Raw genomic sequence first — 18,578 nt, 5'->3', positions numbered from 1 at the left:
TATACATAACAAAAACTTGGTTATTATTTATTTATTTTTAACGTTAACAAACAACATGGTTGGTAATAGAAAACATTAAATTATACTACTAATTAGGACACTCATTAGTCGCTAATGCCACCTTAAAACTATGTATGTCTGTCCTCTATGGGTTACATATTCAAGATGAATCCTTGAAAAGATCCAGCAAAGAATTTTATCCACTAGTTTCCAATATCTTATCCTCCATTGCTTCCAAAACATTAGAGGACCAATGACAATTCCGAGACCAAAAACAAACCCCAATTCTACACTTAAAAATTTCCAGTCTGTTGAACAAGATAGCAACTCATCATTCCTTTTACCATCTGGTTTTTCAGTCAATGGAGGTCCATATAGCCCATCATTTCCTTCAAAAGAAGAAGACTGAAATGACTGAAGTTGAGTACCTGTTGGGATCTTCCCCACCAAATGATTGAAGGAAAGGTTCAAATATGAAAGGAAGGACAAGCTTTCTAGCTGCACAGGAATTTCACCAGTCAAAGTGTTATTTGAGAGGTCTAAGGACTCCAATTGTTTCAAGTTCCCTATGGAAGATGGATTTTACCTGAGAGACGGTTGTTTGAAATGTTGAGAATGTAAAGTGCTTTGAAGTTCCCTATTGAATATGGTATAGGTCCTTCAAAATGATTCGATGAGAAGTCGATGGAAGTGAAGACTGTTAGAATTTTAACTAAATCCATCTGTTGACCTTTGCTTGTTACTGTCACTGAATCATGATAATAAATCTGACCAAATTGGAGAACCTCAAATTGGACGCGTTTTACCTTCAAATCAGCTTGGTTTTCATCAGACCTCATTGCCTCCCACGTTGTGAAGAATTTTCCTGGTAGTTTACCACTGAAGTTGTTAAAGGCTAGATCAACTATCTGAAGCATCTGCCATGTGCCACTGGTGTTTGGACATCCGATATGACCATTGAATTTGTTGCTGCGCAAGACTATGACACGGATTGTGGATATGTTCTTCAACAGGCATGGAAATGTGCCAATGATGATGTTGTTTGCAAGGTTTAGTACTTCTAGTGCTGAGCATTTCACAAGAGATTTTGGAATCTGTCCATCTAAGTTATTCTTTTGGAGATCAAGAGTTCTTAGAGCACAATAAGGTGGAAACACATCTGGGATAGTGCCAATGAGATTGTTCATCTTCATATTTAATACCACAAGTGTTTGAGTCATTTTCATTAGACATGAGGGAATTGTTCCAGAAATGCTATTAATGGAAATATCAAGCACTTGAAGATTTGAAGCATTGCAGAGGGATCGAGGGATAGTTCCATGTAAAGTATTATTTGAAAAAGAGAGAAAAGTTGTGAAAGACAGGTAGTTACCGATATCTTGTGGGATAACAGAATCAAATTTGTTCATTGAGTAATCCAAATAAGAAGAAAATTCAGAAAAAACAGGTATTGGCCCCTGCAGTTGATTGTTATGAAGATCAAGGGATATCAAGTTGGAAGTGAGGTTATGCAAAGGTCCATCAAAACCAGTGAGCATATTGTGAGAAATATTAAGGCTTTGAAGATTTTGAATCCTCCAAATCCAGTTGGGAACTATTCCTTGAATCTGATTATGTGAGAGGTCTAGAATGCTTAACCAGGATTGGTTTCTCAAGAAACTAGGGAAAGTTTTCAGGTTGCAGGATGCCAAAATGAGTGTGCTAATATTGGAAAGGAAGTATAATTAGGATTTGAAACATTTACATTTACTGATATGTTGTTGTATGAAAGGTCTAGTGTAGATAAATCTCTAAGCTCCATAAGCTCATCTAGCTGCAGCGACCCATTCAACCTGTTAAAGGAAAGATCGAGGACAGAAAGCGAATGGAGTTTAAAGATAGACATTGGAAATGGCCCTGATAGATCATTGTTGCTTAAATCAAGGGTTTTGAGTACAGAGGTAGACACATTTATCAATTTGTCAAATTTACTAAACTGGTTGAGTGAAAGCTGAATGTTTAGCAGTAAAGTGAGTGCAAAAAGAGATGAAGGAATGCTCCCATTGATGAAATTATCACGCAAGTCAACACTGACAAGATTGTGCAGTCCTTCAAAGTGATTGGATGATGAAATTTCACCACTTAAACGATTATGAGAAAGGTTTAGACGGGTAAGGTTTTTGGCCATCCCAAATGGTGGCATTTGACCTGTGAAACTATTAGATGACAAATCCATGTATCTCAGTTTTGTGAGGTTTGACAGTGAAAAGGGAAGTGTTCCATTAAGTTCACAATTCGAAAGATCCAATTCAGATAAATGCCCCATGTTACCAATAGAGTATGGAAATGCTCCAGAGAAGCTTGTGTTCCTTATCCTTAAGGTTTGGAGAGATCCACCCAGCAGAAATTCCGGAATCGAACCATGGAGATTGTAGTTGAAGGATAAGTCAATAAATGAGAACGTTCCAATTTGAAAGATGGTTTTTGGAAATTTACCAGTCAATCCACAAGATGCAAGACTGAGGGTGGTTAATTTTTTGAAATTGGAAAATGTTTGTGGCACTGGGGATGAAAAATTGTTCCCATCAAGAATAATGACTGATAGGTTCTTTAGTCTTGTTAGGAAGAATCAAGGGGACCTGATAGATCACAATAAGACATACTCAATACTTGGAGGTTAGGCAGGGGCAACAAAGCATTCCTCCATTCTTGTCCCTGAGCTTTTATACTTACACCATCTAGATACAGCTTCCTAAGACTGGTCAGATTTTGGACAAATTTCTGTAGATTTGGTTTCTCAAGTTTCAGCCCTTGTCCTGTTATGTAGCTATTAACAGAAGATATGTCAAGAGTAACCAACCTTGTAAGCTGAGAAATCTCTATAGGAATTTGCCCCACAAAGTTAGCATATGACAAATTCAAATAACTCAACATCACCAACTTGTTGAATCCTGATGGAATGACAGAATTGAAATTGTTAGCAGCCAAGTTCAATTTTTGAAGATGTTGAAGACTAAAAAGACTGCTTGCATTATCAAATCCACCAGAGATTGATTCTTCACTCAGATCAAGACCAACAACAAATCCCTTGCTGTCACAAGCTACACCAATCCATTCACAGCCATCAACACTTGAATTCCACAACTTCAGCTTGTTAGAAATTTCTGGCTTGAACATGAGACTGCTCTTTAGTTGTAGTAGGAATGATTGTTGATCTTCAAGACATTTGGCTGAGGCAATGGTGGTGATTTGGAAAGTGATATAAATACTGTAGTAGCAGATAAGGAAGGAAAACAATGAAACTAATGTGATTCTCATTGTTATTTACTCGTAGTGACAATCACAACACTAATGGTTGAGTTATAAAGTTGCAGACACATGTAATCTTCACTGTGTTTTCCAGTGTGGAATGGGTCAATAGTTTTAAGGGAAATTTCGTTGAAAGTGATCTATAAGTTTCTGCAAAATCAACTGAACTGAGCATTTCGTATTTTCCAAGTAAACCTAATCATAAAGTCACATAAGTCTGATAGGAACTTGTGGGGTATTATGAGGGTCCATAGTTTAAGCTTGACCTATAAATTTGCTTAACATTATCAAAAGAAAATGCATAAAAAACATACTGATATTTATTATTTCTTTTTTTTTTTGGTCAATGATATTTATTATTTCTAATAGACACTACGTGTCTTTAAATTCTAATATTGGTTAGAAATGGATTTGGAGATGTTTATTATTTCTTCTTCAATTTCTTATTTCCTAATTCAATTTTGACATGTAGTAATATCAGTTTAGCCTATTCAGTTTTGGGTACCTTTATTTATACTATTGCAGTTTTGGGCACCTTTATTTATTTATTGAGAGACATCAAAAAAAAAATTGCAAAATACATAATTTGTATGAAGAGAATAAAATGTTACCCGAATGAGAATGAGGGTAAGGTATTTGAAGGTCTAATTCAATCCCTGTGATTTCTAGTATTTTTTCCAAAATTTTCAAAGATATAGTGGACATAAGTACTCTAATTAATACAACTACAAGCTTTAGAGGTAGAAGTATATGAATGTTGACCTGCATTCTAATCAGAATCATAACAAAAGAACTTGTTTAAGTTAAAGAACTTATATAGTCATGAAGTGGGTTTTACAAAGCCAATACTGAACCATATATGTGGCCATTTAAATTAATGAATTTTAAGCTAAACTAGTGATGCATTGAAAAACAAGATTCTAACTTTTGGAGTCCGTTTGGTAAAAATGAAACTACATTAGTTAACAGATATTTGAAAAATAGTTCATAATGATAACTGATAGATTTGAACTAGTAGTTGATTGAAATTACAACATTTGATACATAATTATTTAATTTAATTAAATCCATGACTAATCTCCGACCTATAATCTTGATGAATTCGACTATTCTAGGATAAAAAGTCAATTAAAAATTCATTAAATAAAATAAAAAATTGTACCTAAGGTGGTTTTAAATTTTAATATAAAATATTGTCAAAAAATATTATTTAACTCTAAGGAAAATTTTTTGTCAAAAGAAAGAAAAAACTCTAAAGACAATTTTTATATTTTGCTATTGGTCCATTGATCAAATACTCAAATAAATAGATATAAGGAGGGCGAATATAGTGACCAAATTACTAGGCTATGTAACAACGAGGAAGCAACAATCACCATATGAAACGGGCGTGAAGATGTTCAATATAACGAAGTTATCCATTAAATAAGACTTTAAGGGCGAAAAATTATTTTTTTTAATCGACAAAAAATATTGATTAATTTAAAACCCAACAACAGTCAAAATACATTGATTAGAAAAAACTTTTTTTTTAGAGGCCAGTAAAATTATTATTTTAAAAGAGTTATTATTATTATTAGCGCTTAGACTGACACTCAGCGTCCTTCTATCCGCTCTTTTTATTGCGTAATGCATATAAACGACGAACAATGGATTTTATAAAATCTAGTTTATTCCTCTTTTAAAAAATTGAAATTTTGATTAAAAATATAAATATAAATAATATTGTAACAAACTATACTTACCTTTTCAATGACACCAACAATGTAACAAATATCATTGTTATGGGTAAATTTGTTTAAGGGTATAATTGAAAGTGAAAAGACTAGCTTTAAGGATAAGTTTGTATTATCTTATCGAGTTTTGCTAACGAGTGCTCTAAAAACATTGTTTAAGGATTCAATTAAAAAAAAATTATCTTAGAAATACAAATTGTTCCTTTAGTCAATGTAATAATTACACAACTTTTTAATATAAACTTTCTACTTTTAGTATTTTAACCGATACCCTAAAAATACTTGTTAGCATTCCCCTTATCTTTATTTACATTATAGATTATTATTATTATTACTACTATTATCATCATCATCAATAAATTGCTACCATGAATTCATAATCTACAAACCTCAGTCACTACCGGTGTATTATTGCTAAGGGATCCCTAAAATTGAATGGGAAAGGTGACACTACCCGTCAAAAATGAATGGAAGACTTGGAAGTCATCGTGTGAGTGACGACACATCCCTTCTTCAAAGAAACTTCTCATATGCATTTGTGATATTGTGATTGACTAATGTCACCGATCACAATTTATATTTTATCTGCCATGCACCTTGGAACACGGGGAAGAGTGTATTTGCAACTATATTAATACCACTGTTAAGAACGGTTGGTTTGGAGTAAGTCTTACTTAGGCACACACCTAAATAAAATTTATTGGGACACACATATGATTCATAAAATTTAAAAGAAAAATGATATTAAATGATGTGACTAAATTATTTCTCTTTTAAATTTTATCATGGGAGTGTGTCTAAATAGTCCATCCAAATAAAAGTATTGAGAAATGAAAGGAATTTAATTGAATCATTTAAATTGTTTGGAATTTTAAATTCTTCAAAATTTTCTAATTACCTCATTCAAACACACACTTAGACTAAGTACTAACTGTTGCACAGTGGAAACAGTCTCTGTAACCAACAATGAGAATCATATTACTTTCACTATTTTCGTTCTTTCATCGGCATGGCTGAACACAAATGTAAAAAATATTTAACTTGTTACAATTAGCTTGATATCATGAAAGCCTTTCCTCTTACAAACACAAAAAGAAAAAATTTGAACAAGTGTGAATATGATTTCTATCGTTATAATTTATAGATGTAACACCCCTACTAGAAATTTCCTAGGATATCTAGCATGTGTGCTAAATTTGGCATTGAATATATTAAAATTACAATAATAAAAATTTCCTTCGAATAATATATAGAAAATGCTCGTCTTATACCTCTGAAATAACACTAACACAATTGATGCGAAACTTCCAGCGACTTCTGCTTCTTCATTACGAACCATCATGTTGTATAATAACTTGTACATCTGAAATAAATAAAAAGGATTGGGTGAGACAAAATGTCTCGGTGAGTTCCACCTATCATAGGCTGTAGGAAATCTCGGGGAACCTAGGATCGCCAGCTGTTACTAAACTCAACCCATTTCGGGTTTATATGATTTCATTATGCATAACTGAGCGATCAGGGGATAACTAAAATCGCTGTCTGAAATACTATTTTGATTATATCATAAACATAGTCATACTCATAACTTTAATCATAAGCATAATCACCATAATCATAATAATAATCATAATCATATATCCAATATATCGTATTCTGGTATAACTTATACTTTGACATACTTATCTGAGTATGTCTCTCATTTATTTTTCTTCTGATAACAACTAATTTCAGCTAAACTAAACCGAAGTTCCATAACTAAAATTCCTCATTTCCAACGATTGGTAAAATACCCAATGAAATAATGCTTCATAACTAATTCATTCTAAACATAACTTTCATATTAACATGTGTATGCTATGTTAGTATTCATGTTGGAGGGTACTTAATTTTTATTTATTTTTTCCATTGGTTCCATAATTGAAAAATATAAGTTTTTCAAATATTATTTGAATAATTCTTGACATAGAGTTTCATATCATTAACTACAAATTTAACTGTGCATTTGGACCACATTATCTCTTCGTTGTGGCGAACGGAGTTTTTTCTCTCTCAAATTGTTACTATGAGTCGTACCTCGTAGGCTACATTATCTCTTCGTTGTAGCAAACGGAGTTTTCGCATTTTACTGTGCATTTGGACCACATTATCTCTTCGTTCTGGCGAACGGAGTTTTTTTTTCTCAAATTGTTACTATGAGCCATACCTCATTGGCTACATTATCTCTTCGTTGTAGCAAAAGGAGATTTCTATTCGTTACTATAAGTCGTACCTCATAGGCTACATTATCTCTTCGTTGTAGCAAACAGAGATTTCGCATTCGTTACTATGAGCCATACCTCATAGACTACATTATATCTCTTCGTTGTAGTAAACGGAGATTTTCTCAAGTTTTTTTTTTCTTTTCTATGAGCATGTTACTCATTTCAATTTTCTTTCAAATCATTACTAATATACATCAATTGCGTTGATAGAACTTCCCTCCAACATTTATACTAGCATAAACATACTTATTAACATAAATGAGATTTTAGAATAAACAAATAAAGATTCCTAATTCAAAAAATAATTATTCTACTATCTCATATTTATTTTGTTTCACATGTACCATTCATATGGCATGATAGTCATGCTTATCAAGGTAGTTAAACTCACGATCCAACTCGTAGGATCGTACGACTTTGCGATCTCGCCACCCCTTCCCGTGTTGAAACATGGCTGGAATCGGAATTTGGTAGGCGCGGCCAGGATCGCCGCGAAAAGTTGCAAATACGGTGAAATCGTGCGTGTCTGCCGCTTCTGTTCTTGTTACGCAGAGATGTTTCTCGCAGGTCGGATCCACGACTCGGTTCATTAAAACGATGATGTTAGTAATAAAACATGTGAAACGCAGTCGTTTCTTTATTATTTTTTTGTTGCACGCTGACATTTCCTTTTTTTTTTTCTTTTTCGCTTTGCCTTTTGTTTTTTTATACGCTGTCTTTTCTTTTCTTAACATATTTTTTGTTTGTTTTCAATAATTAATTTTTTGAAGGGCATTTTCAATAATTAGTTAATAACCAATCATGTGATTTAAAAAAACCATACACATAAACAAAATAATATAATAATAAGAAAATGTTTTTGGTCAAAAATAAATAAAATAATAAGAAAATATTTTATGTTTGGGGAATGTTATATTATTTAATTTTTTTTCTTTTTCAGAGGGTTATATTATGTAATTAGCAAGTACACAATTTATTTTTTATGCATTTACATAATTTATTGCCATACATATGTCAATTTATGAATTTGGTAGGATCTTACGATCCGTGTTACGATCCATCGATTTACGATCTTGTGATCCCTCTCCGATCTTGCCTAGGATCTCGATTTTGACTACCTTAATGCTTATACAATCGGCATGTAATCCTAAAAATGGTCTAATTATTCATGTTATGTCAATAATCTAACATAATCATAATTGATCCCCAAAGGTGGATTCTAAGCTAAAGGAACTCACCTTTAATCCTTTAAAATGGCATAGGCTCGTCTCACTTTTGCATTTCAAACCTCAACCAACTTCACGCTCAACCATAAGGGCATCCATAATTAACCTGAAATCATTTATAACCAATTTGAATTCACAATGTAGCTTATTTCGGAAAAATCCACATCAAACCCGTAGCCATTTTCAGCATGAATTTCCAAACTTTAAATGCGTTTTCTGAGTCCATTCTTAATCCGAATCATGCAAAGTATTCAAACTGAAGGGAAATAAGTGTAGAATCCGAAACTTCAACAATTACTTAATTCCAGATTACACAGAAAGAGATATGATGAATATACTACCAACATGCCATACAAATTTTTACCCAATTTTCATAAGGTTGAAGTACAATCGCGTTTAACAATAATACACCATTTTGATCACCAACTCATCTTTCTTACATCAACAACAATCCATTAACAATGATCTTCAACAAAAATTCTCTAATTATCTCATTTCATGAACCAAGCTACTATAATATGAAAATTGTCATAGAAATTCAAATTTTCTCACACAATTCACATACCCATTAACTTAATCAACAATTCAAATTCAAGCTTAATTTAGGATTCTCACCTTGTTTGAAATAAACTCTTACTAGAATAAGCTTCCCACTTGAGATTCCACTTCAAACCTTGAACCTAGCAACCAAACAAAACACCACCATGAATTTCCTCTCTTGAACTCTTTCCCTCTTGCTTGCAAAAATGAAATTTTCCCAAAGTCTAGAAGGATGGGTAGATGGCTGATTTGAAGGAAGAGGGATTAATTTTGAAGCTTACTTCTTGGTCTAATCACTATAAGGGACACTCTTACACAATTTTCATGATGATTTCATGAACAATTAGGGTCTGTTTGTTTCCAAGAAAAGATTGTGGGGAGGAGAGAAAGCTGAGGGAAGGAAACATTTTCTCTAGTTTGGAACACACTAAAAAAGTTAAGGAAAGAAAGAATCTAATGGAACCCACCATGAAAATCTTTCCACGCCAATGTGGACAGAAAGGGTGGGAAACAACCACATTTTTTGAAAAGTCCAAAAAACCCTACTTTTATTGCATTTTATTTATGGTACTGTACTACTCATTTGTTGTTTACACCCACGCCAAAATTGGGAAGGAAGTAGAAAGAAGAGTCTTCATTTTAGCAAAAGACCTTTACACCCTTGCATTGGATTGTGCAAATTGTTGTTTATTTTTCTAGCATAATTTTACCTATTTGGTCTGTTGTGTTGTGTGTATAATATACAGTATCATGTGTGCTTTTATTTTTTAATTTGCTATTCTTTCTTATTTGTTCTGATTAATACATATTATATTTTTTCTTTCTCAGTATTTTATAAATATTAGTACATTATTGGTATAACTTGTAACATTGTAAGTAACAACTCTTCATGAAAAATAAATGGCTTAATTGATCCTCCGTCCCTTAACTTAATTCTTTTTTTTAAATTGGTCCCATATCTTTTAAAACTCTCAAGTTGGTCCTTTATATGTGTTTCCGTCGGTTAATTTAGTCCTATTTCGTCAATTTTAATCTCCTAAAAAAGGAGACCGTTGGATAAAGGAGGTCTGTGTGATCTAATCATGTATCACCAATACTTAATTTATTCCACTTTTCTTCATCTTCTTCCCTCATCTTCATCTTCATAAAAGCTTCATCAATCTTCATTAGAAAAACCCATTTTTTTTCTTTAAAAAATTAAACCATTTAATTTCAATAAATACTACATAATCAAACCCTTAAATCTGGAATTAACATCACCAACATATTAATATAAACCCAGAAAATCAACAACAAATAACCGAGAAAACAAAACCCATCATCTTAACTCCTCACCTCTTCATTTACAAAATAAAATCCATTTCTTAAAACCCATTTGAAATTTGAAACCCGCCATCACTTCAAAACTCATCATCAACAGTAAATCTCTCTACAACGAAAGATTCAATGAAAGGAAAAGAGAATCTTAAAACTCGATGCTTGATTAAATGAATCTCAAAACCCATTTCTCAAAAACCCATTAAACATAAAAAATCTCATACTTGCAATTGATTGCTTTCCCATTGTAATATGATTCCAACAGAGATTTGATTTTGTGTATGTGGTTGTGGTTCTGAAAAGGATCGTGAGATGGAGATTTGATTTTGGTGCAGGTTCAAGAACACATGCATGTTCTAGCGTTTCTGTTGAGATGGTGTTGGTGTTGAGATTCTGGTGATGCGAATCTGGTGATGGTGTTATTGTGGGTAATTCTAATTTAGGAGAAGAGAACAGAAGAATAGGAAGAGGAAGGAAGAATATTAATATTTATGGGTAATTTTGATTTTGTGAGTAATTCAGATTTGCTGGATTTATTTTTGGTTTAATTACTCAATATTTATGAAGTTAATGAAGAGGAAGATGAAGAAAAAAGTATGAAAACCTTTATCTTGATAAGATCTAAAGATTGCTCAACCCTTTGCGGAGAACAAGTATGAAAATTTGACAAATTTTATTATTAGAAAATTTGATTAAAAGAAATGTTTTTTTTTTTTTTTTTTTTTTTTTTTTTTTTTATGAAGATGATGAAGATTGTTCAATGTTGTATGAAGATGAAGATGAGGGAAGAAGATGAAGGAAAGTGGAATAAATTAAGTTTTGGTGATACATGATTAGATCTCTCAGACCTCCTTTATCCAACGGTCTTCTTTTTTAGGAGATTAAAATTGAGGAAATAGGACTAAATTAACCGACTGAAACACATATACAAGACCAACTTGAGACTTTTAAAAGATATGGTACCAATTTAAATAAAAGAATTAAGTTAAGGGACCGGAGGATCAATTAAGCCAAAATAAATAAATAAATTGCAAAAGTTTATTAATATTTTTTTTAATCGGCAAAATATATTTATTAATAAATAAATACTTGAATCATAAATAAATGATTTACTAATATTCTATTTTCAATTTTAAAATACTATATATACACATTGAATATCTTATTTCTATAAAAGGGCAGTTATGTCATTTACTAATCATATATATCTTTCCTTCCTTTCACTTTCACTTATACCAAACAACCAAACAATCATCTCACATTCCTTTCCCTTTCTATTCACTTTCAATCCTTCTACTTTCTTTCCTTTAATTTTCTTTCTTTTGTCATCCAAACAAAGCCTTAATGATTTTTGGTGGATTGGGTGAGGAGAGGTAGAGAAGACGTGAGCTAGAGAGGAAGAGAGAAGAAAAATCTGAAATTTGGAGAGAAAGATGGATAAAAGTGTAGAAATTTCATGTTTTGTCTTATTTGTATCCTTAGGTAAGAAATTACCAAAATGCCCTTTTCTACACTCTTGTTCAAACTAGAATATCCGATAAAATACCGTAAAAGTTTTAAATGAAATATTTCAATCACCATAGTCCGTTGAAATAATATGTTTCAATCCTGAAAAGTCTTGTGCACAATTACCATTTTGTCCTTCCCTAAAAAAATTCAAAAGATAAAATAACTGATATTGAACTTTTACATGCGGGGTATTACAATAGACCAACTCATCCTTTTTTTATTTCGAATTAAAATTTGTCACCACAACTCCGTGTGAAGCTATTTTATTTAATAGATGCTCTTCAAAGTTTCACCACATATCATCACAAAGAAGTATACATAACAAAAACTTGGTTATTTATTTATTTATTTTTAACGTTAACAAACAACATGGTTGGTAATAGAAAACATTAAATTATACTACTAATTAGGACACTCATTAGTCGCTAATGCCACCTTAAAACTATGTATGTCTGTCCTCTATGGGTTACATATTCAAGATGAATCCTTGAAAAGATCCAGCAAAGAATTTTATCCACTAGTTTCCAATATCTTATCCTCCATTGCTTCCAAAACATTAGAGGACCAATGACAATTCCGAGACCAAAAACAAACCCCAATTCTACACTTAAAAATTTCCAGTCTGTTGAACAAGATAGCAACTCATCATTCCTTTTACCATCTGGTTTTTCAGTCAATGGAGGTCCATATAGCCCATCATTTCCTTCAAAAGAAGAAGACTGAAATGACTGAAGTTGAGTACCTGTTGGGATCTTCCCCACCAAATGATTGAAGGAAAGGTTCAAATATGAAAGGAAGGACAAGCTTTCTAGCTGCACAGGAATTTCACCAGTCAAAGTGTTATTTGAGAGGTCTAAGGACTCCAATTGTTTCAAGTTCCCTATGGAAGATGGGATTTTACCTGAGAGACGGTTGTTTGAAATGTTGAGAATGTAAAGTGCTTTGAAGTTCCCTATTGAATATGGTATAGGTCCTTCAAAATGATTCGATGAGAAGTCGATGGAAGTGAAGACTGTTAGAATTTTAACTAAATCCATCTGTTGACCTTTGCTTGTTACTGTCACTGAATCATGATAATAAATCTGACCAAATTGGAGAACCTCAAATTGGACGCGTTTTACCTTCAAATCAGCTTGGTTTTCATCAGACCTCATTGCCTCCCACGTTGTGAAGAATTTTCCTGGTAGTTTACCACTGAAGTTGTTAAAGGCTAGATCAACTATCTGAAGCATCTGCCATGTGCCACTGGTGTTTGGACATCCGATATGACCATTGAATTTGTTGCTGCGCAAGACTATGACACGGATTGTGGATATGTTCTTCAACAGGCATGGAAATGTGCCAATGATGATGTTGTTTGCAAGGTTTAGTACTTCTAGTGCTGAGCATTTCACAAGAGATTTTGGAATCTGTCCATCTAAGTTATTCTTTTGGAGATCAAGAGTTCTTAGAACACAATAAGGTGGAAACGCATCTGGGATAGTACCAGTGAGATTGTTCATCTTCAGATTTAATACCACAAGGGTTTGAGTCATTGACATTAGACATGAGGGAATTGTTCCAGAAATGCTATTAATGGAAATATCAAGCACTTGAAGATTTGAAGCATTGCAGAGGGATTGAGGGATAGTTCCATGTAAAGTATTATTTGAAAAAGAGAGAAAAGTTGTGAAAGACAGGTAGTTACCGATATCTTGTGGGATAACAGAATCAAATTTGTTCATTGAGTAATCCAAATAAGAAGCAAATTCAGGAAAAACAGGAATTGGACCTTCCAATTGGTTGTTATGAATGTCAAGGGCTATTAAGTTGGAAGTGAGGTTTTGCAGAGGGCCTTCCAAATCAGTGAGCATATTATGAGAAACATTAAGGCTTTGAAGATTTTGAATCCTCCAAATCCAGTTGGGAACTATTCCTTGAATCTGATTATGTGAGAGGTCTAGAATGCTCAATCTGGATTTGTTTCTCAAGAAACTAGGGAAAGTTTTCAGGTTGCAGGATGCCAACTTTAAAGTACTAATATTGGAAAACGAAGTATGATCAGCATTTTCAACATTCACATTGATTGATATGTTGTTGTATGAAAGGTCTAGGGCAGTTAAACTACTTAGCTCCAAAAGCTCATCTAGCTGCACCCAACCATTCAACCTGTTAATGGAAAGATCGAGGACATAAAGTGATCTGAACTGGAAGATAGATGTTGGAAAAGGCCCTGATAGATTATTGCTACTTAAATCAAGGGTGTTAATTACAGAGGAAGACATGTTTTTGAATTCGTCAAATTTACTAAACCGGTTGGATGAAAGCTGAATCTCCAGCAGTGAGGGGAGTGCAAAAAGAGATGAAGGAATGCTCCCATTGATAGAATTATCACGCAAGTCAATGCTGACAAGACTGTGTAGTCCTTCAAAGTGAGAAGATTTTGGAATTTCACCACTTAAACGATTATGAGAAAGGTCTAGGTGGATAAGATATTTGGACATGCCAAATGATGGCATTGGACCAGCAAAGTTATTAGATGACAAATCAATGCATCTAAGCTCTGTAAGGTTTGACAGTGAATTGGGAAGTGTTCCATTAAATTTACAATTTAAAAGATCCAATTCAGATAAATGCCTCATGTTACCAATAGAATATGGAAATGCTCCAGAAAAGCTTGTGTTACTTACCCTTAAGGTATGGAGAGATCCACTCAGCGGAAATTCCGGAAATGAACCATGGAGATTGTAGTTGAATGATAAATCAATAAATGACAATGTTCCAATTTGAAAGATATTTTGTGGAAATGTACCTGTCAATCCACAAGATGAAAGACTGAGGGTGGTTAGTTTTTTAAAATTGGAAAATGTTTCTGGCACTAGGGATGAGAAATAGTTCCCATCAAGAATAATGACTGATAGGTTCTTTAGTCTTGTTAGGGAAGAAGAAAGGGGTCCTGATAGATCACAATAAGACATACTCAATACTTGGAGGTTACGCAGCGGAAACAAAGCATCACTCCATTCTTGTCCCTGAGCTTTTAAACTTACACCATCTAGATACAGCTTCCTAAGACTGGTCAGATTTTGGACAAATTTCTGTAGATTTGTGTTCTCAAATTTCAGCCCTTTCTTTATACATACATAGTTACTTTGAGAAGAGAGATCAAGAGTAACCAACCTTGTAAGCTGAGAAATCTCTATAGAAATATGCCCCACAAAGTTAGCATATGATAAATTCAGATAATTCAACATCACCAATTTGTTAAATCCTGATGGAATAACAGAATTGAAATTGTTATCAGCCAAGTTCAATTTTTGAAGATGATGGAGACTAAAAAGACTACTTGAATTATCAAAACCATCAGAGATGTCTTCTGCAATAAAGTCAAGGCCAATCACGTGTCCTTTGCTGTCACAACTTACACCATTCCAATAGCAGCAAGCAGTGCTCTTATTCCATAATTTTAGTTTGGTGGAAGTTTCAGGGTTGTATGTGAGATTATTTTTTAGTTGGAGCAACAACGATTGTTGATCCTCAAGACATTTGGCTGAGGCAACAGTGATTTGGAAAGTGAGATATATGCAGTAGTAGCATAGAAGGAAGGAAAACAATGAAACTAATGTGATTCTCATTGTTATTTACTGTTAGTGACAATCACAACAAAAATGTTTGTGTTATAAAGAAGTTGCAGACAAATGTAATCTTCCCTGTATTTTCCAGTGTGGAACTGGTTAATAGTTGAAGAGTAACTTCGTTGAAGGTCATCTATGGAGTTTCTACAAAATCATCTATCTGATAGAAACTTGTGGGGTATTATGGGGTGCCACTAGAAACTTGTCACATTCATCAACTTGTTTTTGAAAATTTATTAGTTTATTAATTCTTCACAAACTAAATTATTGATTAGACAATTGTTATAACTCATCCAGTATATAAAATAAGGACTTGATTAAGTTAAAGAATTTATATAGCCTTTTTTTTTTTACAAGTAGAATTTATATTATCATGAAGTGGTTTTACAAAGCCAATATTGAAACTTGTATCTTTAATCCCTAAAAAAAAAAACTTGTATCTTTAATGGAAGGCATACAAAATTTCTGTTATATAGATTGCATAAAAATTTGACATTAACAATGGAGCACCTATAAGCTCAACAACATGTATTTGTAGACTGATTTTAGTTACAGATACATGGGCAAATTCAAATAAACTAGTATCACATGGAGTTGTGGTGATGGTGTTTTCTTTGATAGACGATTTTAATTATAGCTACAAAATCATATTTAGACTTGTGCAAATATCTTTGTTTGGGTTTTCTCAATGGAACCAAATGAGGAAATGAACTGTCAGTAGTTATGAAATGACGATTTTAATTATAGCTACAAAATCATATTTAGATTTGTTCAGGGGTTTGAATTGTTTGATCAGGCAGTGACATCAAACTCTGATTATCAGTCCGAATTATGAGTTGGTTGCCAAAATATATATAATGTTTAAACTTAGCCATTGCCTCAAATATTGCATATAACTCCCTATAAATAGGAAGATTCAAAATGGCGCCAATGCCCGATACCTGATGCGTCTTTTCTTGTATAAATGACATTGAGAAATCAGGAAGATGAGATAAGGTATTTTAGCCATAGCCTTTTTGAGTGCGTCAAAAATTTCCTTGGCCTGTTGGTTCCAAACAAATTAATCCATCTTTTTTTAATAATGCAGTAAGACGATTAGTAATGATTGAATAATTAGAGATGAATCTTCTATAATATCCTGACTAAATTAAGAGTCCCTTTAGTTTTGATGAAGTAGGCAAATCAATTACAGATTTAATTTTAGATTGGTCCATCTCAACTTCTTGGATTTAAAAGGTAAGTCCTAAATAGTCCACCTTTATGAAACCAAAACAACATTTTGCAAGCTTGGCAACTAATGAGTGCTATCTCAAAAGCTGTAACACCTCCTCTATGTGTAAAAATTCGAACATTTTGATAGCCCGTATTCCTTTAACATACCACTATCCAATTCTTACATTCTCATTCTCAAGATTCAATGCTAATCCTTTCACATAGATATCAAATTGGTTGGACTCATTATACCCCAATCATTATTTGGATTAATCTTCATATAGTCTTCTTAATTAAGTGGCAATGCATATATCTCAAAAAGTACAAACCAGTACAACCTTTACTACATGCCCTGCTTTTGCATCAAACAGCTTATCCTTTGTCACCAGCCAAAGTTTCAAATGAGCATAAATAATTAGGAAGGTTCAAATGTTCATATAAACATCCTGTATTTGTAGGCTGATTTTGATTTAATTATCATTGAAACTGCAAATTCTTCATGATTGTCTTTATTGCTATGTATCACCTTCATTAATCAATTATCTTTTGACAATAACATTTCCGAATGCCAAATCATAGCCAATCCCTTTTCTGAATTATTTCCACTAGATGCTATTTTTCCATTCTGTGTTACCATGAAATTGAAGAGAACTTTCCTATATGTAATCATTTGGCTGTAAAAGACATTCAAAGCTGTCTTGCACTTTTCAAGGTAATATTTTTCTTAGGGACGCTGAAGGACCCACAAAGATTATGTTTAATATGAAAAGTGAATTTGTAAACACCACTTACTTCATCATAATGGATTCTTAGTCATTGTTAGAAATGTAATTAAGACCAAGTGAGAATGCAAAAACAAAAATGTGGTCAGACCACCGAAAGCAAGGCTTGGAAGTCCGTTAATATAACTTTAATTGTTGGGTCATTGCTTTCACTTTTAAGTCATTCATTTTTCCAAATAAAAATCAGCCAATAGAAAAAAATCAGCCAATTGAATTGAACTCTCGGTTGATGTTAAAATTGAACACATACTTTCTTGTTGATGTTAAAATTGTTTACGCTAAGTCTTGCAAGAAAACAAACTCATTTACGTTTAACAAAAATTAAGTTAAAAATTTTAACCTAGAAAATCCAGGAATGAAGAAGTAAGGGTTTTTTAATCGAGATAACCGAAACTATAACTTGGTTTCAAATTGATTAAAAATTCATAGCTGACTGATCTGTTAAGAAACAAGGAGTCTTTAATTGAGAGGACCAACTGTAAATGGGTTTCGAGTCTGACTTGTTTTGACTTGATTAGAAAAATCCATGCATGGCGCTGCACCGATCTGTAGTTTGAAGAAACAAGTTATTTTTAATTTAGATAGCCATTTTCTTTGCCACTGCCATAGAGAAGAAGAAAAAGTTTGAAGACTATAACGTGAAAATCCCATGGATATTTTTTATTCACAGCTTTGAATGTCTTTTACAGCCAAATGATAACATATAGGAAAGCGTCAGCGGAAATGAATGTCTTTTTTAATCCTATAACGTGAAGTATGGTTAAATTTGATTTACTCTTCAATGATGACTAGTTAGTATATTTTAGTAATTCAACTTGGCAACCGTTTCTTCATGGATGGAAGATGAGGTTTTATGGTCAATTGGTCATGCTATGGACCAATCGATGTTTCCTAACAAGTGTTTCTCAACTTCAGCCTCTTTCCTAGCTTGCAGTTGACACAAAAAGAATATGCTTAATAATTAAATGATGTGAATTAAGATAAAAATCACACTAATACTTTAATGTTTGATGAAAAATTAGCATCAACCAAACTTGTCACAAATAATAAAATAAGATAAAAGAAATGAAGAACACATCAATATATGTTT

General features: G+C 32.8%; 1 protein-coding gene, 1 long non-coding RNA gene and 1 pseudogene across 2 annotated transcripts; all 3 read right to left on the bottom strand.

Moving 5' to 3' along the window:
- LOC120580052 (receptor-like protein 33) lies at positions 1-3,506 on the bottom strand (annotated as a pseudogene).
- Positions 3,507-6,265: 2,759 nt separating this feature from the next.
- Positions 6,266-9,329, bottom strand: LOC112421023 (uncharacterized). The gene is made up of 3 exons (XR_003010952.2): positions 9,130-9,329; positions 8,527-8,620; positions 6,266-6,387 (listed from the first exon to the last, which is right to left on the bottom strand). It is a non-coding gene; the product is annotated as an uncharacterized lncRNA (long non-coding RNA).
- A 2,850-nt stretch (positions 9,330-12,179) lies between these two features.
- Positions 12,180-15,494, bottom strand: LOC25491480 (receptor-like protein 7). Its single transcript, XM_013599420.3, has one exon. It carries the CDS (start codon positions 15,492-15,494, stop codon positions 12,306-12,308), a length of 3,189 nt encoding a protein of 1,062 aa, XP_013454874.2. The 3' UTR covers positions 12,180-12,305.
- Between the last annotated feature and the right edge of the window lie 3,084 nt (positions 15,495-18,578).

This window comes from Medicago truncatula, chromosome 4 (genome assembly GCF_003473485.1).
Source record: "Medicago truncatula cultivar Jemalong A17 chromosome 4, MtrunA17r5.0-ANR, whole genome shotgun sequence".
Classification (NCBI taxonomy): Eukaryota; Viridiplantae; Streptophyta; class Magnoliopsida; order Fabales; family Fabaceae; genus Medicago; species Medicago truncatula.
Note: the sequence above shows the minus strand (reverse complement) of the source record. Positions and strands in the feature narration are given on the sequence as shown.

What these genes read in the sequence shown, in the direction of transcription:
- LOC25491480 (XM_013599420.3), bottom strand. Translation starts at nt 15,494, where the DNA reads ATGAGAATCACATTAGTTTCATTGTTTTCCTTCCTTCTATGCTACTAC.